A 24,486-nucleotide genomic window follows, 5' to 3' on the forward strand; every position below is an offset into this window, starting at 1 on the left:
ACCCACTCATGTGAACTTCTGCTCACCCCTGCCCCGGAATCTTCCCAGGCCCAGATCTCCCCTTTCCCTGAGTGTTCCCACTCCCCAGCCAGCAGGCCATGTTTTAGGGCTGGACCCAGCACCATCTGGAATTGAAACTCCTGATTAGGCCTCCTCGCATGTGAAACTGGGCTGCAGCCTCACTCCCGGAGAGAGTGGCCCTCACTTTCTTTTGTGATACAAAGCTGCTCCTACCCAGGGAGAGCCTGATGGAGTTCAGTGTCCACTTATGGTCCAGTCGTGCCACCCTGGGTACTGGGGCCAGGCACTCTCCTCCTGGGTAAGCAGGAATCAGGCTGGGGTGGGGAGAGTGTTCTGTTACTCTTGAACATGTGCTTTGAGTGGAGCAGCATAAATAAAGAGACACAGCCAAGGGAAAGGTGTATATTTAAAATTCCTCCCCTTCATTTTCTTCTTCAAACGAATCAGTCCCCACTTCTTCATAATCCTTCTCCAGGGCAGCTAAGTCTTCCCTGGCCTCAGAAAATTCTCCTTCTTCCATTCCCTCTCCGACATACCAATGCACAAAGGCCCGCTTGGCGTACATGAGGTCAAACTTGTGGTCGAGGCGGGCCCAGGCCTCCGCAATGGCCGTGGTGTTGCTGAGCATGCAGACAGCCCGCTGCACCTTGGCCAGGTCTCCCCCGGGCACCACGGTCGGGGGCTGGTAGTTGATGCCCACCTGAGGGACAGAGAAAGAGGAGGAGCCACAGAAGAAGATCCAAGTCAGCCAGAGGACAACTCAGGATGGGGCATCTTGGTCACCTGGCATGGCCACAAGTCATGGTCATGGGCGTGGGAGTGGGTCTGTGGGATGCAACAGGCGGGATGGGACTCGGGAAGCCAGCAGGTGGCGAGGGAGGAGCTGAAGAGAAAGTGAAAGCAGGCAGGGCAACAGAGCACAAACCCATCTCTACCAAAAAAAAAAAAAATTAGCCAGGCACGGTGGCCACGCCTACTAGTCCCAGCTACTCAGGAGGCTGAGGTGGGAGGAACACTTGAGCCCATGAGGTCAAGGCTGCAGTGGGTTACAGTGGTACCACTGCACTCTAGTAGCAGGGACAGAGCGAGACCCTGTCTCTCTTTTTTTTTTTTTTTTTTTGAGACAGAGTCTCGCCCTGTTGGCCAGGCTGGAGTGCAGTGGCCGGATCTCAGCTCACTGCAAGCTCCACCTCCCAGGTTCACGCCATTCTCCTGCCTCAGCCTCCTGAGTAGCTGGGACTACAGGCGCCCGCCACCTCGCCCAGCTAATTTTTTGTATTTTTAGTAGAGATGGAGTTTCACCATGTTATCCAGGATGGTCTCGATCTCCTGACCTCGTGATCCACCCGTCTCAGCCTCCCAAAGTGCTGGGATTACAGGCATGAGCCACTGCGCCTGGCCAACCCTGTCTCTTAAAAAACAAACAAACAAACAAAAAGTAGGTGGGGAAGGGCTGGGCAATCAAAGGCTAGTGAAGGAGGACAGGGCTGGTATAGGGGGCTCAGCAAGTAGCCAATGAGAGTCACGAGCGACATTAGGAGCGGGTGGGGAGGTGTCTGGTACATGTGTATGTGTAAGAGGGAAATGCATTCTAGATTCGAAGCTATTCAAAAGTGTACTCTCTCCCAAGTGGTCATCTGAAGTTCCTCTTAGTTGTGTTGCAAGTAAATTTAAGGAAGTTTCCCTGCCAAGAGTGAAAACTGTTGGAAGAGGTCACAGGGATATTCCAGAGCAGTAAATAAAGAGAGCCGAAAGGCCCTGGACTGGTGTTGGTGTTAACCAGGCTCTATGTTTTTGGAAATTGGGACTTCTTAGAAGAAAAGCAGGGACTCCAAGAAGGTTGTTGAAGGTCTTGCCAAGTTCTGGCAGCATAGCAGGTCTCCCAGGCTCAGCCCAGGCCCGTCTTACGGTGGTGCAGCTATCCTGGAAATCTCTCTTCTTCCCAACACATGTCCCAAACCAAAGCCAACCCCAGGAACCATGGGAAACTGGGACAAGTCTAACGTGGCAAACCGTGACATTACTTATGGGGACTGAGAACCACAGTGATGTCCTTGGCCACCTCTCCCACTGAGACCACCACATTTTAATTGTCAGTCTCTTAAATCCATAGCTTTAAATGCACATCCTCCTGAGGGGCTGGGGTGGGAATGGCAGCCAGCTGTGCAGCAACATGGGTAGCCAGCCAGCCACTGCGCCCACAGCAGCCGTCATTCCTCTCAGGCACAGGTGGCATCTTGGAGAGGGGCAACGTGGGGAAGGGAAAGGCAATGAATATTAACTTGGCCACATTACATATGTTGCTAGATCTGAACCGACTGCCATAAACCTTGAGCCTGGGCCAGCTTGCCCTCCTCTAAGTGCTAACATCTCTTGACCTGAGTCAAGTGGGGACAAGCACTGTTGGAGAGAATGCAAGATGCAGTTTCGCAGCATTCACTCCAGGGAACGTACTTTTCTTAGCTTATGCTAATGCTACCATAATGATCCTTCAGGACATAACCCCAGAGCTTCTGCTTGAAGGAGAGAATGAGGGGACATTTCCTTTTTGTTAATTTCCCCATCACCCGCCATGTCTCTCTCATTCATTCTCTTTTTTTCCCATTCATTCTCCTACTAGCTTGTTGTTTGTTTCCATTTGAAAAAGAAAAAAGAACTTCATGTTTTGGAAGACTAGGTTTGCCAGGATGATTAGAACTGCCACAAAAAACATAAGCATAGTGTTGAAGCAAAATTATATATGTAGCTAGGAGGAGAGCAGTGAAAAGGAATGCCACACTCTTCACTCAGCAGAACAGCCAGGTCAAAGCCTCAGACTCACACAGGGCAGCCATGAGGCCAGCATGCAGCTGGTGCCTCACACTTGTAACTCCTGCCAGAAAGAACTGAGGCATGCTCATCTCTTCACCTCCAGCAACGGAAACAAATCCCGACACATAATAGGTACCCGTAAAACCTCTGAATGATTGAAAGCATGACTAGGGGCCGGGCTTGGTGGCTCATGCCTGTAATCCCAGTGCTTTGGGAGGCCGAGGTGGGTGGATCACCTGAGGTCAGGAGTTTGAGACCAGCCTGGCCAACATGGTGAAACCCCATCTCTACTAAAAATACAAAAATTAGCCAGGCGTGGTGGTGCACACCAGTAATCCCAGCTACTTGGGAGGCAAAGGCAGGAGAATCACTTGAACCCAGGAGGCGAAGGTTGTAGTGAGCCGAGATCGCACCACTGCACTCCAGCCCAGGCAACAGAGCAAGACTCCATCTCAGGCGAAAAAAATTTTAAAAAATAAAAATAAAAAGAGAAAGCGGCCGGGCGCGGTGGCTCAAGCCTGTAATCCCAGCACTTTGGGAGGCCGAGACGGGTGGATCACGAGGACAGGAGATCGAGACCATCCTGGCTAACACGGTGAAACCCCGTCTCTACTAAAAAAATACAAAAAACTAGCCGGGCGCGGTGGCGGGAGCCTGTAGTCCCAGCTACATGGGAGGCACAGGCATGAGAATGGCGTGATTCCCGGGAGGCGGAGNCCAGGGCCTATCCTCGCTATTTCGTATCTCCCCACTGACTCTCTGAGCCTGGCATTTTCCAGACTGCGGGCACTTGGTCAACCACCAGTCACGCGGCTTGCTGGTTTTTGCTGATTCCTGGTTAATGGCAATGGAAAATAGCAATCATAGAATAACTATAAAAGCATCTTATTACTCCAAATTGATTAAGATGTGCAGGATAGATATTTAAGTTTTCAAAATAAATTGGGAGAACACATCTTTTTCTGAGAGGGAGGCATCATACTCCTCTGGCAACTGGAATAATTTGGTTAACTCTAAAATTAAAATGGCCACAAAATCATGCTGTACAAGGAAGCGTAAAGTACCCATGAAAACTAACTTTAGGTTGGAGGCCGGGCGCAGTGGCTCACGCCTGTAATCCCAGCACTGTGGGAGGCTGAGATGGGTGGAGCACAGGGTCAGGAGATCAAGACCATCCTGGCTAACACGGTGAAACCCCGTCTCTACTAAAAATACAAAAATTAGCCGGGCACAGTGGCAGGCGCCTGTGGTCCCAGCTACTTTGGAGGCTGAGGCAGGAGAATGACGTAAACCCGGGAGGCAGAGCTTGCAATGAGCCGAGATAGTGCCACTGCACTCCAGCCTGGGTGACAGAGAGAGACTCCGTCTCACAAAAAAAAAAAAAAAAAAAGGCCAGGAGCGGTGGCTTACGCCTGTAATCCCAGCACTTTGGGAGGCCAAGGCAGGCAGATCACGAGGTCAGGAGGTGGAGACCATCCTGGCTAATACGGTGAAACCCCGTCTCTACTAAAAATACAAAAAATTAGCCAGGCGTGGTGGCTGGCGCCTGTAGTCCCAGCTACTCAGGAGGCTGAGGCAGGAGAATGACGTGAACCCAGAAGGCAGAGCTTGCAGTGAGCCGAGATCCCGCCACTGCACTCCAGCCCGGGTGACAGAGCAAGACTCACAAAAATAAAAATAAAAAATAAAAAATAAATAAAGGCCAGGAGCAGTGGCTCACGCCTGTAATCCCAGCACTTTGGGAGGCCGAGGCAGGTGGATCATGAGGTCAGGAGATCGAGACCATCCTGGCTAACACGGTGAAACCCTGTCTCTACTAAAAATACAAAAAATTAGCCGGGCACGGTGGTGGGCGCCCGTAGTCCCAGCTACTCGGGACGCTGAGGCAGGAGAATGGCGTGAACCTGGGAGGCGGAGCTTGCAATGAGCCGAGACTGTGCCACTGCACTCCAGCCTGGGCGACAGAGTGAGACTCCATCTCAAAAAACAAAAAACAAAAAACTAACGTTAGGCAAATTGAACTAAATCATGAACACCAAAAGCATGGCACTTCAGGTCAGTAGATTCTGGCCAATACCAAATCATTACTTGTTGCTCAGTAAACAAAACCAAAGGTGATTAACCAATTAACCAATTTAAAATAGCACCAAACTTTTCTAAAATGGCCGAAACAGACAAAACTTTAACAGCACTTGTGTCTCAACCAAAGCCGAATTCCATTCATGTTACATTTGGTTGAAGTCCCCCTCCCCTCATCATCACATAAAGCCTGAAGCACCCATGGAATTGCATATCTTTGGTAATCTCCCTCTGCTTCTCTGGTCCTCTCCCCTCTTCCTAAGTCATCAGCTCTCACCTTGAAGCCTGTGGGACACCAGTCTACAAACTGGATGGTCCTCTTGGTCTTGATGGCAGCAATAGCGACATTCACATCCTTGGGCACCACGTCGCCCCGGTAGAGCATGCAGCAGGCCATGTACTTGCCATGTCTCGGGTCGCACTTCACCATCTGGCTGTTGGGCTCAAAGCAGGAGCTGGTGATCTCGGCCACAGAGAGCTGTTCGTGATAGGCTTTCTCAGCGGAGATGATGGGCGCATAGGTGACCAGCGGGAAGTGGATGCGGGGATAGGGTACCAGGTTGGTCTGGAACTCAGTGAGGTCCACATTGAGGGCCCCGTCAAAGCGGAGAGAAGCAGTGATTGAGGACACAATCTGACTGATGAGGCGGTTGAGGTTGGTATAGGTAGGGCGCTCAATGTCAAGGTTCCTGCGGCAGATGTCATAGATCGCTTCGTTGTCCACCATGAAAGCACAATCTGAATGTTCCAGTGTGGTGTGGGTGGTCAGGATGGAGTTGTAGGGCTCCACCACTGCAGTAGAGACCTGGGGGGCTGGGTAGATGGCAAACTCCAGCTTGGATTTCTTGCCATAATCCAGGGAGAGGCGTTCCATCAGCAGAGAAGTGAAGCCGGAGCCAGTGCCTCCACCAAAACTGTGGAAAATCAGGAAGCCCTGCAGGCCAGAGCAAGCGTCTGTCTGGGGAGAGCAGGACATGAGAAGAAATCATGAAGACAAGTTTCCGAGAACACCCCACAGTGAAAAAAGCCAGACCACCCACTCTGTCTGCCCCACCGCACTTCTCGACATTGTTTTGTAGATGAAATCAAAACAGCTATGAAGAAGTAAGGAAACAAAAGGAGTTGTATTAATCTTTGGAGGAGTGGCTAAAATATGGGATGGGGCCAGGCACAGTGACTCAATGCCTGTCATCCCAGCAATTTGGGAAGCTGAGGCAGGAGAATCCATTGAGGCCAGGAGTTCCCAACCAGCCCGGGCAACATAGTAAGTTCTCACATCTACAAAAAATTGTAAAAATGAACTGGGTGTGGTGGCGCACACCTGTAGTCCCAGTTACTTGGGATGCTGAGGTAGGGGGATCACTTGAGCCCAGGAGCTCACGGCTGCAGAAATCTATGATCACACCACTGCACTCTGGCCTGGATGACAGAGCAAGACTCTGTCTCTATTTTTGTTTTAATAGGATGGCAAGCTGCAGGGGCACATGCCTCTAGGTACATGAAGGTTTCAGCCCACTAGCTTGGTTGAACAGGGAATAAGAGTTTCAGAACCACAGTGGATGGTGACTTTGCCCTTTGGGGGCCCCAACTCCTTGCCCACTTTCCCTGCTCTTGTCATTTGATTTTGTGGGAACTGCTACCTACACACTTCAACCCAACCTTGGAAGGTGACTCAGGGCACCAATTTCAGAAAGGTACATGGAGCCGGAAAGCCTGAGTTCTAATATCAACTTTGCCATTTCTTGGTTGTAAGAACTTGAGCAAGTTACTGAACCTCTCCAAACTTCTGTTCCTTCTTTTTCTTTCTTTCTTTTTTTTTTTTTTTTTTTTTTTTTTTTTGAGACAGTGTCTCGCTCTGTCGTCAGGCTGGAGTGCAGTGGTGCAATCTTGGTTCACTGCAACCTCTGCCTTCTGGGTTCAAGCAATTCTCCTGCCTCAGCCTCCTGAGTAGCTGGGACTACAGGCGCCTGCCACCATGCCCAGCTAATTTTTTGTATTTTTAGTAGAGATGGGGTTTCATTATGTTGGCCAGGATGGTCTCCATTTCTTGACCTCGTGATCCACCCCCTTCACTCTTCCAAAGTGCTGGGATTACAGGCATGCGCCACTGTGCCCGGCCACTTCTCTTCCTTCTTAGTGAAAATGGGGACAATAGAAAATCCTCATAAGGTTATAGTGACAATTAAATGAAATAGCATAACATGCTGAGCAAGGACCTGATGCGTTGTAGGCACGGATGTCACCTCTTATCAGAGAATTCACAGAATCACAGGATTTTCCCACTGGGTGTAATTTGAACCACAGACAGCTTTGAGGCCAATGACCCTGACAAGCCCTCCTCTCAACAGAAAAAGTGAACATATGCAAAAATTTGGCACCCTTAGCTCCCAGGTAAAGAATATGTGATCAGGTCCAAGCTTTTCCACTTACAGATTAGCAAATGGAAGCTTAAAGAAAGAAAGTGACACAACCTACAACTCAGAGCTTTATAGTCCAACCAACCGAGTTCAAACCCCAACTCTGCCACTTGTTAGCTGTGTGACCCAGGCTAAGATATTGAACCACCCCGGCCCTCACTTTCTTCATCTGTAAAGTACAGGAAGGAGACCTCCTAAGTATAATTTTTTTTTTTTTTTTTTTTTTTTTGGGGACGGAGTCCTTGCTCTGTTCCGCCCAGGCTGGAGTGCAGTGGCCAGATCTCAGCTCACTGCAAGCTCCGCCTCCCGGTTTACGCCATTCTCCCTGCCTCAGCCTCCCGAGTGGCTGGGACTACGGCGCCCCGACCTCGCCCGGCTAGTTTTTTGTATTTTTTTAAGTAGAGACGGGTTTCACCGTGTTAGCCAGGATGTTCGATTCCTGACCTCGTGATCCGCCGTCTCGGCCTCCCAAAGTGCTGGGATTACAGGCTTGAGCCTGTATAATTATTAAGTATAATTATTAAGGATTAAATGAAGGAATGTACTTGACATTTGTAATGGCATTTGTAAGTGCCCAAATGGATCAGCAATCTCTTCCTCTCCTCTTCCAAGTTAAATGCTTTGTTAACCTGTGTTTCCAACCAGCAGAGACCTCATCCTGCCTTACACCCGGAACCTTCCCCAGATACTACCAGAGAGTATCAATGAGTAGGGCCTCAGCCTGGAACACAGTCTATGATGCCAACACAGAGGAAAGGGCATCATCCCTTTGTGTGCTTCTTACAGAATTTAAGCAGAAATTCCCAAACCTTAGGAGCTCCATCGTATAGCCGGGGGTCACATGCCTCTCCCCAGCCTGATCAAAGAGGCATGAGGCCAATCGTGTCCACTCCAGCCTGGCCCACCCATCCCCTGCCCTCCTGACTCTTACCAGCTTCCGTATGCGGTCCAGCACCAGGTCAATGCTCTCTTTGCCCACCGTGTAGTGGCCCCGGGCATAATTGTTGGCTGCATCCTCCTTTCCTGTGATGAGCTGCTCTGGATGGAAGAGCTGGCGGTAGGTTCCTGCCCGAACCTCATCTTCCAAGAGAGGAACACCGTTAGGTCCTACTGCCCAGGGGAGAAGCCTCCCTCCCTATCACACTACCGCAGGACCCCCTTCCGGTCTCCCCTACCTATACAACTCCACAGAGGTTTTAAGCCAGACCACCTCATAATGAATCCACAAAAGGCTAAGAGAATTCCCGGGGAGCTCAGGGACTAACAGAGCCAAGGCCTGTGGCTCATGTGGGTGGTGAGAAGCAGGCTGCCCTGCTGGCTGGAACCCTAAAAAGCCTGAGCTTTACAAAGCTCATCCAACACCGCCGGCGCAGTGGCTCACGCCTGCTATCCTAACACTTTGGGAGGCCAAGGCGGGCGGATTGCCTGAGCTTAGGAGTTCAAGACCAGCCTGGGCAAGATGGTGAAACCCCATCTCTACTAAAATACAAAAAATTAACCGGCTGTTGCAGCGTGTGCCTGTAGTCCCAGCTACTCGGGAGGCTGAGGCAGGAGAATCGCTTGAACCTGGGAGGCAGAGGCTGAGGTGATCCGAGATCTTGCACTGCACTCCAGCCTGGGCAACAAGACAGAGCAAGACTCCATCTCCAAAAAAAAAAACCCACAACGACAAAACTTGGGCCGACCGGGCGCCATGGCTCTTGCCTGTAATCCCAGCATTTTGGGAGGCCAAAGGGGGCAGATCACGAGGTCAGGAGATCAAGAACATCTTGGCTAACATGGTGAAACCCCGTCTCTACTAAAAATACAAAAAATTAGCCGGCCGTGGTGGCGGGCGCCTGTAGTCCCAGCTACTCAGGAGGCTGAGGCAGGAGAATGGTGAGAACCTGGGAGGCGGAGCTTGCAGTGATCTGAGATCACGCCACTGCACTCCAGCCTGGGCGATAGAGCGAGACTCCGTCTCAAAAAAAAAAAAAAAAAAAAAAACCAAAATACCAAAAAACAAAAACCAAAGCGCATCAAACACCAATGCCAGCTGCCTCTCCTCCCTTCCACCTTGACCCTCAAGGTTTCCCTTTCGTTTTTCCTTTCATGCTGCAAGGTGTACCAACAGTTTAACTTAAGTCCATTTGCATTAACATGCTCTAGGGACATGGAGAAAGATTCAGGATGATCTGCCCAGAACCTAGACCCTCCCAAGAGTTGTCCCACCCCTCAACTCCACCTCGTGGTGGCAATAATACATGCCAGGCATTACACATATTTTAGAATAATGTGAAGCAAAGCTATGTTCCAGGTCCTAGAGGAGCAAGAGCCCTAGAGAGGTCTTTAAGGGGTCTCTGCTCACTTCCAAGTGTCCACACAAGCAGATCAAGACACATCAGGCCCCAACTATGTTGCCTCTTCTCTTTGGGGTTCCTCTACTGCGTGCAGAAAAGTCATCTGTGCAGTGGCCTGGGAGGTAACCTGCACTTTGTGCATTGGTGCAGACCATCCAGGGGGTGGAGCATCTGCCCTCTGTTGCCCCTAGACATTGGTGTTCAGGCACTATAGTTCACGCCCAGTCCTCTTTGGGAAACTGTCCATGTCTTGCTTGATGAGCGAGGCTTGAAGCTGGGGAAATCCTGATGTTCAACTGAGAGTTGACCCAGGGGTCAGAAACGGGGAAGTGGCACTACTGGGGATAGTGTGGGAGGGGAGATCTGCCCAGACACGAGGCAGAATTCCTCTATGTTTCCTAAACCTGAAGGAACCTCATTCCAGAACTCCAGCAGCCCCTGTTTGTGAAGGAATGTGCTTGCCGTGATAGGCCCCTTTGTGTGTAAGATGCTCTGAAGTTATACCCACCCCTGAGGGCAGACTCAGAAACCTATACTTAGGGAAACTGGTCACTTAGGGGTGTCTTATAATTCCTACAATTATTTGGGTTTTCTTATCCTTAGTATTTAGTAGCGATGTGACCATTTTGGCATGGTGCCGCAGGTCTCAGGGGTTTGAGTGGGAGGCATTTTGTTCGGCATACAGTCTTGATCACTGTTATGAGATTCTCCGAGACTGTGGGGACCCTAAGGAACTAACAGATGTTACGTGGGGTGGGAGGCTCCGGTTGCACCATCCCCACCTTCCAGCTAGAGATGCTCCTTCCTTAGCTACTGTGGGCCAATGCCTCTGTGGTTTCACGATGTTCTCTGTGGAGAGGATCTCCGCCCCCACTCACCCACTACGGTAGGCTCCAGATCTATCATGACGGCCCGGGGCACGTGCTTCCCATTGCCAGTCTCGCTGAAAAAGGTGGTGAAGGAGTCATCATCATTGATCTTGCTGGCTTGAGCATCAAAAGTGCCATCTGCCTGGATGCCATGCTCCAAGCAGAAGAGCTCCCAGCAGGCATTGCCAATCTGAACTCCTGCTTGGCCCACGTGGACTGATATGCATTCCCGCTGTGGGAAGAGGGAAGCATCGAGGTCAGAGAGTCCAGGCCCCCAGCATGCCTTTGCCCTACACCCCCACAACATTCACCTTGCAGGCCAGCCAGGCCCCAGCCCCACATTGCCAGCTGGCGTTGAGGCTGCAGGTGCCCCAGCTCTATAGCAGCTGGACCAGGACTTAGATCCAAAGAAGACACAGCTGTTTTGTGCTTTGCTCTAAAGGTTGCCTCCCAGGGTTAACCTTTTACACCAGGAAAGAAAAAAAGAGGGCGGTTGCAAAGATGAAGCAAGGGGCTAATTCCAAACCACAAGACTCCTGCACTGGTGAAGAAGGCCCAAGGAAGAACTGGCGATCATGGCAGAAACTCTCCTTCAACCTACTCCCACGCAAGGCAGCATTCACAGGCACTCCTGACCCTGACTTTCTGAGCATTGCGCACACATGCGCACACACACGCACACACACAGTCTCAGGGTATCACAGAGCGAATGAGCACTCATGAAAGGAACATGCTTTGGAAGTATATGCCATGGCTGTCAGTAGTATCATGGTTACCAGTGTAGACATAAAGGATTATTTGTTATCCCAAGAGAGGATTGGGAGGGTATAAATTAGGCCCCTCCTGCATGCCGAACAATTGGAAAATCTTTGCGGCCCCATAGCCTGCCCCTTACCTATGCCAGGCCAAGTGTCAAGTAAAGCTGACCCCGGAGTGTCCTTAGCTCTGCCTTGCTCTGATGTGAAGCCACAATTGCCTGATTGGTATTCGTACTAACAGCTTAAGATGGTGAGTGCGCTGACGGGAATGTAAATTGGTTCAGCCACCGTGGAAAACAGTTTGGAGATTTCTCAAGGAACTTAGAACTACCATTTCACTCAGCAATCCTGTTACTGGGTATACATCCAAAAGAAAATCGTCCTACCAAAAAGACACGTGCACTCACACGTTCATCACAGCACTCTTCACAACAGCAAAGACACAGAACCAACCAGGTGCCCAGCAACAGTGGGCTGGATACAGAAAATGTGGTACATATACACCATGGAATACTACGCAGCCCCCAAAAAAGAATGAAATCATATCCTTTGCAGCAACATGGATGCAGCTGGAGGTTATTATCCTATGCAAATTAATGCAGGAATAGAAAAACAAATACCACATGTTCTTATAAGTGGGAGCTAAACATGGGGTACTCATGGACAGAAAAACAGCAACAGTAGACATTGGGGACTACTAGAGCGGGGAGGGAAGGAGGGGGCAAGGATTGGAAAACTAACTATTGGGTACTATTCTCACTACCTGGATGATGGGATTAACTGTACCCCAAACCTTGGCATCACGATATATACCAATGTAACAAATCTGCACATGTACTCTCTGAATCTAAAATAAAAGTTGAAATTATTAAAGAAAAACGGGGGTGGGGAGAGTGTGTGTGTGTGCGTGCATGCACGCGTAGGGATGACAGACTCATCGTCCCACCCACACCTTGCCCTGGGGAAGCAGTGGCCCACACAAGGTGGCACTGTGCCTGGGGCAGCTGCCTGAGCCCAACAGGAAGCATGTGCCAGGTCTATGGGTTTCTATTTTTATCTATGACCTGCCCTGGCATTTTCCAGCTCCAGGTAACCCAAGCCAGGGTCAGAGCCTCCAGAGGGCACAGCTGAGCACAGAAGCCAGTAGAGTCCACGTCAAAGTGTGGGGCTCCTGGGGACGTGGAAGAATTTCTGGGCATGGAGAGCAGGGCAGCTGCCTTGAGTAGCATCTTGAGGGGTCAGAGTGTCAGGACCATTGCCCCCTAGTTCAATTTTACAACGGTGCCCCCACACTAATCCTGTCTCTGCGCTGGAGCTGAGCGACACCTGGTCCTTGCCTTGAGGGAGGATGAGCACGGGGATGAGCACGGGGCAGCCCGACATGGGGGGAAGTCCGACGGTGGACACAACCCGCTGGATCTCCATAAGCCTGGTGGCTAGGGAGAGGCTTTACCCACAGAGCTGCCCACACCCCAGGTTCACATCTGGCCTTCTCAGTTTACTTTCTGTGCTATATGGCCTGGGCTGAGTTACTGAACCTCTCCTCATCTGAAAAGTATAAGTTAGCCAGAGTTGTCAATGCTGTCTTGCCATTATCATTTTCATTACAGTACTACCTGGCAGCATTTTTCTCCACCCGGAAGCAGCACACATAGAAAGAGCTCTCAGGTCCCTGCTCCTCTCTCCTTTATTGTGGGGTCTATTCTCTGCCTCCATCTGAGGGTTCAATTCAGGCCTAAGGAAAGCAGCGTCTGCATCCAGAAGCCACCAACAACCAGCGAGTTATCCACCCGGACCACGGCGTCACATTCAGCACGTGGCTGTGGCTTCCCAGGGAGGTGTGGAAGCTGAGGGGACACTGGAGAGGCCCGAGGGGGGCCTGGTCCTATATATTATCCTTCTAAGTGACAGTATCCTCTGTGGTCCTAACCCTCAGCATTCTGGGTCTGTCGCCCCCTCACCACCACCACATCCCGACCACCCTCTAGTCCTGCCTACGGTGCTGCCCGGCCCCCAGCCTGCTCTCACTTCTGGAACATTCTGGGGCTTTCCAGGGAGGATGCAGGGATATTTTAGGAAAATCAAAGATCATGGGAGGAAGAGTCAAGGATCTGGGGAACTGAAAACCACTAGCATGACAACATTTTTAGCCTCTTTTAATGCCCTCTTTAATCTCACACTAATACATATGCCAGTCTTTACAAAATGTCTGTCTCTTTCTCTCTCCCCTGCCCCCGTCATGCACACACACACACAGACACACACACCTTAGAAAGAGCTATTTTCCCTATTGAACTCGCTCATAAGAATAATAGGAGGCATAAAATAGACTCAGAAATGACTGACAGATTCATAGGTGCTCCCAAAAGCGAAAAGCAGCTACAGCAATCAAGAGAGAAGGAAGGTCCCTGCTAACAGGAACCAGGCTCCTTGGAGAGAGGGGACGTGTCCAGGTCCGGGGTGGGGAGTGTGCTAGATGAGCCTGGAATGTTGCATAGCGCCTGGAGGCACGGAGGCTAACCCTGGCGCTGCCAGAGCACCTGAAGAGGCTCCTGTTGCCTGAGACAGACAACCTGAGCCTCACAAGGAGTGATGGCAGCATTTGAGTGAAGCAGGATGCACAGATGAAAATCTGCAAGTCCTCAAAGAAAACCCCCAGAGAAAAACTCATTTGTCCCTATCCAGACAGCCCCATTAGTTAGGGAAGGCTCTTTTTCTTTTCTTTTTCTTTTTTTTTCCTTTGGAGACGGAGTCTCGCTCTGTCGCCCAGGCTGGAGTGCAGTGATGCAATCTTGGCTCACTGCAAGCTCCCACTACCGGGTTCACACCATTCTCCTGCCTCAGCCTCCCGAGTAGCTGGGACTACAGGCACCTGCCACCACGCCCGGCTAATTTTTTGTATTTTTAGTAGAGATGAGGTTTCACTGTGTTAGCCAGGATAGAGAAGGCTCTTTTCTTTTCTTTTCTTTTTTTTTTTTTTTGAGATGGAGTCTCGCTCTGTCGCCCAGGCTGGAGTGCAGTGGCCGGATCTCAGCTCACTGCAAGCTCTGCGCGCCCTGGGTTCACGCCATTCTCCTGCCTCAGCCTCCCGAGTGGCTGGGACTACAGGCGCCCACCACTTCTCCCGGGTAGTTTTTCATATTTTTTAGTAGAGACGGGGTTTCACCATGTTAGCCAGGATGGTTTCGATCTCCTGACCTCGTGATCCTCCCGTCTCGGCCTCCCAAAGTGCTGGGATTACAGGCTTGAGCCACTGCGCCCGGCGGAGAAGGCTTTTTTCCTTTAATCGAAGAATGTCTGCTAAGCAATGTGGACCAAATAATAGATTATGCAATATTGCCCTATTCCATCTTCTAATTACGTGATTGATTTGGACAAGAATGCCAACATCATTAGGTGAAAGACTGACGGGAACTGAATCTTCGCCTAGAGCCAAAGAATCACCGTTACAGTCACAAGGGGGAAAGTAAGTCCCAGGGTCTCCAGCCTAACACTGCGATCAACCTCAGCATCGCTAATCGTGGGCCACCCCGACATTGAGGACCTCCTGATGGGACTCAGTATGACACGCACTACCTGTGAGGACTTCTCAAAAACACTCAGCCTTCATCACTGAGCCTGGTAGATTCACCTTCCACTTCACAGGCAACATAGGGATCAGAGGGTTAAGTTCAGTGACATCAGAGAAAACAAAATCAATCCAGAAGGTGGAACGTCCTACAGGGCAGCTGGTCCAGGCCTTTTTTTTTTTTTTTTTTTTTTTTTTTTTTTTTTGAGATGGAGTCTTGCTCTGTCGCCCAGGCTGGAGTGCAGTGGCATGATCTTGGCTCACTGCAAGCTCCGCCTGCCAGGTTCATGGCATTCTCCTGCCTCAGCCTCCCAAGTAGCTGGGACTACAGGCACCTGCCACCATGCCCAGCTAATTTTTTGTATTTTTAGTAGAGACGGGGTTTCACCATGTTAGCCAGGATGGTCTCAATCCCCTGACCTCGTGATCTGCCCGCCTCGGCCTCCCAGAGTGCTGGGATTACAGGCTTGAGCCACTGTGCCCGGCCCAGCCTTTTCAACTCATGAGAAATGAAGAGCTGGGAGGGGCTGTTCCGTATCAAAGGAACTAAAGCACCACCACACGCGTCATGGAGACTCTGACTGAATTCTCGTTTGAACAAATCAAAATATTTGGTGGACAAATAAATTGATTTGCTTTGTTCAGCGTATTCATACAATTGTGGTTAAGTATGAAAACATCCTTATTGTTTAGAGTTGCATCCGAAGCATTTAGGGGTAAAATGTCCTGATGTCTGTACTTTAAAATCCTTCCCAAACACAGCAGATAACAGATGGAAAAATCATTCTTCTTAAATCCAGACAATAGGTATATGGGTGGCACATTACTCTACTTTTCTCAAAGTTTGAAATTTTCATAGTAAAAGCAAAATCATCATAACAAAGGAGACAGAGAAAAAATAGGAGCAGGGACTGCCCTCTCCAGAACCCCCTTACCCTGGGTCATTGCACACAGTCACTTACTCAAATAATATTGACTACGTGCCTACTGTGTCAAGGCTTTGAAGTTCCAGGAAGAAATCACAAGTGAAATTCAAAGTTGCATGAGGCTTCATGGCACCGTGAGGTCCATGCCCAGCCCTAGCACTCTGCAGGCCTCTTGCACCTGCTCCTAGCAGGGACGAGGAGCAGCCCACAGCTCCAGCATCGAGCTCCCAGCTCAGGCACTGAGCTCGACTCCTGCAGCCATGCTGTCTCATCATCCTACCCAGCCTTTGGCCTGGAAGTTCCACAGAGCAGACCCAGTGCTGATGCCCGTGGGAGGCATCCTCACGTCCAAGAAAGGGTATCCATTTATCATAACCAGGGATGCTGTATCGGATCTGAACATTTAGGATACCAGAGCTGGGCCAGCCTCATGGACCACCTAATATGATTCCCTCTCCATTATTTTACAGATGAAACCGTTGAGCTCAGAGAGGAAAAGGGACAAATTCAACATGTCACAGCTCTGCAGCAGCAAAAGAGCCCAGATCAGAATGCAGGGTTTCTGACCCGGGCCTGACTTCTTTCCTTTAGATCACACAGCCTCCTGCCTCACTTGCAGCTCTGAACTCCCAGGGCCCTGAGGTGTGCCCGCATCTACATCAATGCAAGACCAAGTTCGGATAGCAGAACTCCAAACAGGAAATGTCTCTCATGCAGAGCGAAATGGAGAATGGCTCATGGGGCGGCCTCTTTGAAAATGCGTCATCCTTGTCTGACAGAACCAGGCGTCTGCTTCTCGGTGTCCATGTGTGCAGCTGGGGTTGGGGGCAAGGGGCAAGCTGACCCAGCAGAGGATACTTAAGTCATGCGCTCGCTCCAAACTCATATTTCAGATTCCCCTGTCTAGCCAATCAGAGCACATGCCTGTCACTCACACTGCTTCTCTCTCTCAGTTCTATTTTCAGTCTGGGCTTGTAGAGCTCAGACAAGTTCTGTCCTCCTTGGGCCCTGTGAGGGGAGGAGGTCCCCTGTTTGCTGCAGAAGCCTCTCCACCCAGCTTCTTCTAGGGGGTGAAGAGGAGGGAGGTGGAGAGACTAAGGAGGTCCCTTCCTCATGAAAAGCATGCCACTTCTCACACAGACCTCATGCTGGGAGAGCAACAAAAGGCAGCTACTCGTTTCTACAGCAAATCTTTTTGTGTGGTTGCATTTGAGACAGCATTGTGAGGTACTGGGCTCTCAATCATCCTTCAGGTCTCCAGTTAAATGTCACTTCCTAAGGGAAGTCTGCAAAACCCCAAGACAGCATAGGGCCCTGTCATGTGCTCCCCCATCCCCTTCAGTCCTGTCATTGTAATCATCACACTGTATTATAGCTGCCTGTTCATTTTCCAACCTTTCTAGTAGAGAACGTAAGCTGCGTGAGGGCAAGGAATCTTTCACTCGTGGACTCCCCAGTACCGAGTCCAGTGCTTGAATGTAGCAGGTGCCCAGTTAACACAGGGAGGACTGGAATGAAAACATTCCCTGAGGGGCTGCAGTCCATGCAACAAGGACAGTGGCCAGTGCCTAAGAAGCATACGGGTCAAGTGCAGAGGGAGTTCCAAGGAGAAGGAGACATCTTCTAGCTTGGTTTCCTAAAGGAGAAATATTCACAGGGACCCTGAAGAAGGCAGACAACCAAGATGATCTGGGACAGTCCAGGTGGGTGCAGAAGCAGTGTGAGCAAGAGGCAGGAAAATGCAGGGTGGTTCCCGCACACTGCCCAGTCTGTCTGGAGCGCAGGCTGAGGAAAGGCAGGGCCAGTGAGACATCTGGGCCACCTGTGACCACTCCGCCTGGGGAACCACTGCCCCGTGAGCCAAGGCCCCTCGCTGGGAAGCATGCGCCCAGTGCCTATGTTTTGCAGAGCATCAATAAAAGAAATTCTAGAAATTTGCAGGCCGTTTATAATTTTGCTGCAAGAAGCCCTTTTTTACATCAATCTTCTATTCTATTTTAATAATAGTCATTTCCTTTTGCTTTGTTCTCAGAGGACTAAGATAAGCTAATCACCATCCTTGGCAGAGGGAGACTTTGAAGCCTTAAAAAGGCTGTCTTGTGATACTATTTCCAAGTATCACAAGACAGTAAAAGTGGCATATCATCTGGGAGAGGGCCGACCTAGGCCACAGTGTGGGCCCTGTGAAAGCCGGGGACCGCCCCCACTCCCTGACCACCTGTGCTCTCATGCCCCAGTTGCTCTCAGGAAGCACGTGATTACACCAAATTCTCTCTACTTGTCAGGCTGGGAAAATAGATCACATATATTTTAGGAGCTAGGTCAGGGATGGCAAGTGAAAAGCCGGCCCACAGTGTCACAGAGGGGTAATTAAAGTAAGGACAGATGTGGCCCCTGAAGGGCTGCTGAATTCTCTCTGCTCAGAACTCTTCCATCATAGAGCATAATTGAAATCACTCATAACAAAGAATAGATAGCAAGCCAGACACAGCAAATACAGAGTCGGCCTAAATTCACTTTAGTGAGTGAAGGTGGCTCGCGACAGGGGCTCAGATGATAGCACTGCAGTTGGGGCAGCAACAGGGCTCACAGGAGGTCAGCTCTGGCCATGAGGCCATCTGCTAAGGAGACTCCCAGCATAAGAGGCTGGAGGATGTCAAAGGCCCTTGGGCTCTGGCTGGCACTGGGGCAGATGCAGGAGACACTTAGGAGTTTCAATCCGAAGCACACAGTGCCTGCTCCATCTCCTGCTCTCTTCTGCAGCTTATTATCTGAGAGAACTCCTAACAGGAAGACACTGCAGGGGAAATGCCAACCACAAAGGCCACAGATAGTGCTGTCCGTCCCTTGTGGCCCAAGGGAAAAGGAGCATTTGGTCTGCTTCCTCCCCCGGAGAGTGCCACATCCTCCCGCCCACCCCCATCATGACCGGCCCTGTATCCACCAGCTATTTCCCCTTCAAAATTATTTTAACTTTTAATCTCCCTTTGAAGGTCACTCAGGAGCCTCATCAGAAAGCACTCAACAATAGCATTAACCCCCACCCCAAGCTCTGCATGGGTCTGGCCCGAGGTTGGGGGCTCCCACTGGACTTACCAACCCAGCAGCTCTGCCCCAGCCACTGCCCTGTGAGCCAAGGCCCCTCACTCGGAGGCATGTGCCCAGTGCCTCTGGGGAAACCTGCCCTTCGTGATGGGAGGGGAGGAGGAGGCAGCCATGACCTGCAGCGCCTGGGAGCCCACACCGTGCTCTGAGGTCAGAATACACCTATCAACTCCATAGAGCTCAGCCATGCCTGCCTACATGGGGTGATGGGCAGAAGGATGTCCATTTGGCCCCCAGAACCCTCTAACTGCTCCTTCGTGCTCCCAAGTTCTAAAGGAATGCACTTAAGGAAGCCGTGTTGCAGATGTTCCCACCTCTCTATAAACCACAGAAACTTTGTGCCCTGGTATCATTGGCACGCGCTTGGCTTAGGGCACCTGGCCAGGATTCTCCTACCGCTTCCCAAAAAAGGTGTCATAGTCTGAGTTCCCAGAGAGGTGCGTGCTAGAAGGACACTGGGAGCGGACGGGAATGGTCTGCTGTGGGAGTAGCCTGCTGGTCCCAGCATGGGCCAGTGGCTCAAGACAGAGGCTCTGGTGCCCAGCGGATGTAAATTCCAGCCCCTACTCAGCTTCTTACCAGCTGTGTAACTTTAGGCTCCAGGACAGAAATGCTAAAGGGTATTCGTGGTACCATGTAGTGGGTAGCTGGTGAGAAGGGGTTGGGGGGAAGTTCACAGAGGAAAAATGCTCATCTGCCTAGTAGCTAGAGAAATGCATTTAAAAATATACATAAGGATTAGTTACACTTTTCTTACTCAGAACCTACAGAAATGCCAAATCCAATTCTCCTTAACACCAAGGTCACTTCCCCCAAACCGCCTCCAGGGAGGGAAGTGGAGGGGACAGGACAGCAGCCTGAAACTTAATCCTTGGATTAATAAAGTCATTTTTGTAAGGGTGGGATTCTAGGGGTCTGGGTTTATAGATGTGTCATTTTAGCTTTTTACAAATGAGCCAAATGATAATTTAAAAGTTTCTGTGAGTATAAAATGTTCAACAAAAAATATTTGCCATCAAGACACTGCAACGCACACAAGTTAAATGTTCTAGATAGAACCTACTATACAAAATTGAGTGTTTCAAAATAAATGAAAGGTATTCCCATTTCAAAATATTTAACCTTAGGTTTTCTAAACACCTAAATTCTTAAGCACATTCAAAATAAGGTTTTGCTGTTTGAATTGTTGATTTACCAGGCATTGTCAGAAACTCGTCTGTGGATCACACATTGAAGCTTGTGCACAGGGCTGGGTTAAGATCCTCCATGCTCCTGTAAACATCCTCTGGGCTCCACTATGTACCACAGTGGCATTCAGATCCAAATTAAAGCATTCAAGGGAAGCACTTGGAAAATCCTAAAGCACTAGCTACCTGCTAGATATTATAAATATTAAATATCAATTCTAAAGTATGCAGCCTAGCATTTGCTTCAAAATTACGGAGGGAGGGAATAAATGAAGTGAGACAGGTCAGAAGTTGGTAATTACTGAAGTTAAATGATGTGTATAATGGCTCATTATACCATTTGCTTTCCGTTTGCATATGTTTGAAATTCCCTACCATAAAAAGTTTAAAAATAATAAAATTCATGTGGAGCCTTGGAAATGTGAATTATAACCCTCTTCATTTTGGAGGTAAAACAAAGCCATCCAGAGAGGTTAAGTGACTTTCTTGAAGTCACACAGTTAGCTGCAGAGCCAAGAGTCAAAATTCTGAACTCGCAGCTTTGGGCCCCTTCTGTGGCCCCATACCAGGGGCTTCAGGCAGAAGTAGTTTCCTGTGGCCACCCTCCCTAATATTCCCAAATTCTTTCAGCTCCCAGGAGTGTCGGGGAGCCGGCGAGGAGGGAGGGTGCTGACGAAACTGAAGCTGGAAGAGTAGAGCTCCGGGGAGCCAGGAGGCCCTGGGCACTGTCCAAACGTAACTGGGCGGGGCGGAGGGGGTTCTCGCCTGCATTCTGGGTCACTGACACCTGGAGCAAGCCTGCCCAGGGAACCTGACCTTGGCCATGACATAGGCTTATTCTGCCCTCCCTCTGCCCCCAACCATTCCAGCCCATCTCCCTACTGCTGAAAGATCAGGGGTCCGGCAGGGATTCCTGGGATTTCGGGCTTTGGGAAAGTGGATTGGGGGCAAATGTTAGCCACCAGGGGCACTGGGGGGCGGCGAGGGAGACCCTAGAGAGAGGAACTGCGTGTTTGGAGCCGCCCCTCGGTAAGATCCGCGTCTGCAAATGGAGAAGGGGCGGGGGCAGGGAAGGCAGCAGCCGCGAGCCCCCTAAGCCAGGGTAGGAAACAGGTCCAAGGTCCTCTGGCCTTTGGAAGCAGAGACTTCTGAGTCCCAGAGTCCTTCGACTCTCACCGCTGGAAAGACCCGGGAGCTGAGTGCGCCCGGAGGACCTCGCCGCGCTGGGGCTGTGCGTGCAGCAAACCCAAGCCGCTGGCGAGGGGGTGCAAGAACGACCTCCACGCGTGGGGGGATCGCGGCGCCCTAAGTCCCCTGTCACATTCCAGGCCCTGTCAATTAGGCTGGGTTTGGAGACGTGACTGCATCTGGTCCCATAGCCGCCCCGGCCCAGACCACCCATCCAGAATCCCCGGACTCGCCCTTCTCTGCACTCTGTCCACAGGCTGCCCACCCGGGGACCCCAGAATCTCGCCTGCTTCTCCGTCGGGTTCCCCAGGGTCTCCCTCCACCTCGTCTGCGCGCAAAGCTCGCATTAGGTCCCTTCAAGGAACAACCGACCCCTGGTCTCTTTTTACCCCGTAGGATAAAGGGCACCAGGTGTTCCCGCCCAAGGATGCGGACTCCTCGACCCTGAACTCCCACCCCCAGAAGGCCTTGAGCTCTGCAGCTCCAGGTGGACGGGTCCGTGCACCTCCCCGCAGACGCGACCCTCCGTCCTGCGCCTGCCGCGCGCCCGCAGCCCTCCCTGCCCCGGGAAGCCTCACCATCGCTGCCGCTGTCCTCGCCTGCGCACCTCCCAGCTGGGCCTGCCCGCCCCGACTGCTCCAGATACGGCCGCCTCCGCAGTTGTGACACACCGGGAGGGGGGGACGCCGGGGACAGGCGCGCCGGGCCGGCAGCTGCCCCCCGGCATCACAGTGCCGGGGAGGGGCGGGCAGGTCACAAAGGCCCCTCCCCGCCCACCCGCGGCTCAAATCTCCGGGTCCTCGGTCCCGCCTCCGCAGCCGGGGGCGCTCGCAGCGGGGACTGCGCCCGCGGGGGAGGCTGCCCTATTACCAAAGCGCACGTGTCCACGTTCCAACACAGCCGGCGAGAGCAGCATTCGTGACCCCAGCTGCTGGAGAAGGAAATGTAAAATGCAGCCAGGCGAATCGCGCGAGTCACCCCAAACTTCCGTTCTCCTCCGACCCGCTGGAAAGGCTCCTGACTGGGGTGTAGCTGACCGGAGCGGGCTGCAGCGGCCGCGGGTGCCCAGGTGCCGTCTCAGCCGGGCGCCCTAGGGCCGTGCGTGCTTGGCAAGCTGCAGGGCCTCTGCTCCTAAAGCCTGTGCCTCCTGCCGCCAAGGCCCGCCTGGCTGGTGGAGACGGAAATGAGATGGCATACACAGAGCTCCCGGTACAGGCAGGTGCTCAAGACTGTTCCTGTTTTTACCCTCTCTCCGGGTACCTCCCACCCCCACCGGGATTTTCAAATATCCCCCCTTAATCCCTTCCTACCTTTAAGCCCCAAACGTGCCCAAGTCACATATATGTACTCCGGAACTCATACCAGGATTCCCCTGCCTCTGCCCAGTAGGAAGACCCGCCACAGATGCTGATGTTGATTGCCTTCTGCTTGGGAAGGGGTGGGCACTTGGTAAGAGCCCCTCTTCACACTTTAGATATTGGCCACGTTGTCACCCTGCCCATCTCCCCTCACTTCCCCCCAGGTGGGCGATGGGCGGGATGGTCTTTGTTCCTTGTTCTTTCCCTCCAGTGGTCAGTTCCATTCATGTTGAAAGGTGTACCCCAGCCTCTCTCTTCCACTTTCCTCAGACAACTGACCACCAAGCACCAAGCCGCCACAGGCAAATTCATAGGTTTTCCTTAAGACAATACCACTTTAGCCAGACGTGGTAACTCCCCAAGTTTCCAAGCACAGTTAGAGATCTTTCTACTCTTCCACTCCTAAGACATGCCTGTTTGTGGCCAATAGAGAATGGGAGCAGATTTCTCCTTATGTATGCAGCAATCTGTTCTGTTTTATTGGCCACTATTCATAAAGGATAGTACCTGTGTCTTAATCATCTTTGCATTTGAGAGAGTACCAAACACATTGATTTACCTACTGATACAAATGGTACTTAGTAAAGCATGCATTGAATTTTTGTCTATCTTATAATGTAAGATCCTGACAATTAAGACTCAGGATTAAGCTAATTGTGCCAAGCACGTGATAAATGCTCAATAAAGGATTTCGGTTATTATTATAACTCTATATGTATTTCTCTTCCAAACTCTCCCATAGCATATTCTATTACTTCTTCCATAGTATTTCATTCTTTTTTTAATTATTATTATTTTGGACAGAGTCTCACTCTGTTGCCCAGGCTGGAGTGCAGTGGCCCGATCTCCGCTCACTGCAACCTCCCCCTCCCAGGTTCATGCCATTCTCCTGCCTCAGCCTCCTGAGTACCTGGGACTATAGGCGCCGGCCACCAAGCCCGACTAATTTTTTGTGTTTTTAGTAGAGACGGGGTTTCACCGTGTTACCCAGGATGGTGTCGATCTCCTGACCTTGTGATACGCCCATCTCAGCCTCCCAAAGTGCTGGGATTACAGGCATGAGCCACCGCGCCTGGCCCCATAGTATTTATCACTTTCTAGTTTGGATTACAGGGGTGTGTGTGTGTGTGTGTGTGTGTGTGTGTGTGTGTGTGTGTGTGTCTAAACACTACAAAGCAGCAGCACCTTATAGGAAGGGGTGTGGTTTTTACCTTACAGGAATGGGTGTGGTTTTCATCTTAGTGCCCTCCCACCAAAATTAGCGAGCTGAGTGCGTCAGGCGAGCTCTATAAACACAGCTGGATAAATTCACTTTTTGAGTTCTCTTTGTGAACCACCACATAAATCATGAATGGGTTCTTAAGGTGCTGGTATAAAGATGATGGTGACGATGACGATACTAGTAATGACGGTGGCCCTGAATTGCCTTTCATTATGACAGGGCTCTTGAACACCTCATCTTTCCCCTTTATGAAAATTTGGTCTGGAGGGAGCCATGACTACACCATAAATGCTAAATATAGCGTCTGTGGGTTCCAGGGAGATAAAAAAGGTTGGCTGTTATGGACTGAACTGTGTTCCCCCAAAATTAATGTATTAAAGCCTAATCCCCAATGTGACTATAGTCAGAGATAGGGCCTGTAAGGGAGTGATTATGATTAAATGGGGTCCTAAGGATATGACACTAATCCAGAAAGACTGGTGTTGAAGAGACACGAGGAGGGTGCAGACATGGAGAAAAGGCCACGTGAGGACACAGCAAGAAGGCAGCCATCTGCACGTCAAGGAGAGAGGCATCAGGAGAAACCAACTGTGCCAACATCTTGACATTGGACTTCCAGCCTCCAGAATTGTGAGAAA

The 24,486-nt window shown here is 50.9% G+C and overlaps 1 protein-coding gene across 1 annotated transcript; it reads right to left on the reverse strand.

Annotated features, from left to right (window-relative positions):
• Nucleotides 1-408: 408 nt before the first annotated feature.
• Nucleotides 409-23,191, reverse strand: TUBA8 (tubulin alpha 8). The gene is made up of 5 exons (XM_017891327.1): nucleotides 21,847-23,191; nucleotides 10,546-10,768; nucleotides 8,260-8,408; nucleotides 5,189-5,869; nucleotides 409-721 (listed from the first exon to the last, which is right to left on the reverse strand). Exons 1-5 carry the CDS (start codon nucleotides 21,847-21,849, stop codon nucleotides 428-430), a joined length of 1,350 nt encoding a protein of 449 aa, XP_017746816.1. The 5' UTR covers nucleotides 21,850-23,191; the 3' UTR covers nucleotides 409-427.
• Nucleotides 23,192-24,486: the final 1,295 nt, after the last annotated feature.

The sequence above is a fragment of the Rhinopithecus bieti genome, unplaced genomic scaffold, assembly GCF_001698545.2.
Source record: "Rhinopithecus bieti isolate Rb0 unplaced genomic scaffold, ASM169854v2 scaffold_20777, whole genome shotgun sequence".
Lineage (NCBI taxonomy): Eukaryota > Metazoa > Chordata > Mammalia > Primates > Cercopithecidae > Rhinopithecus > Rhinopithecus bieti.

Excerpts from the sequence above, each read along its gene's own strand:
- TUBA8 (XM_017891327.1), bottom strand. Across the intron at positions 5,870-8,259 it reads TGGACCGCATACGGAAGCTG|ACAGACGCTTGCTCTGGCCT; the intron begins GTAAGAGTCAGG and ends TGCTCTCCCCAG. Across the intron at positions 722-5,188 it reads GGTGTCCCACAGGCTTCAAG|GTGGGCATCAACTACCAGCC; the intron begins GTGAGAGCTGAT and ends TCTGTCCCTCAG.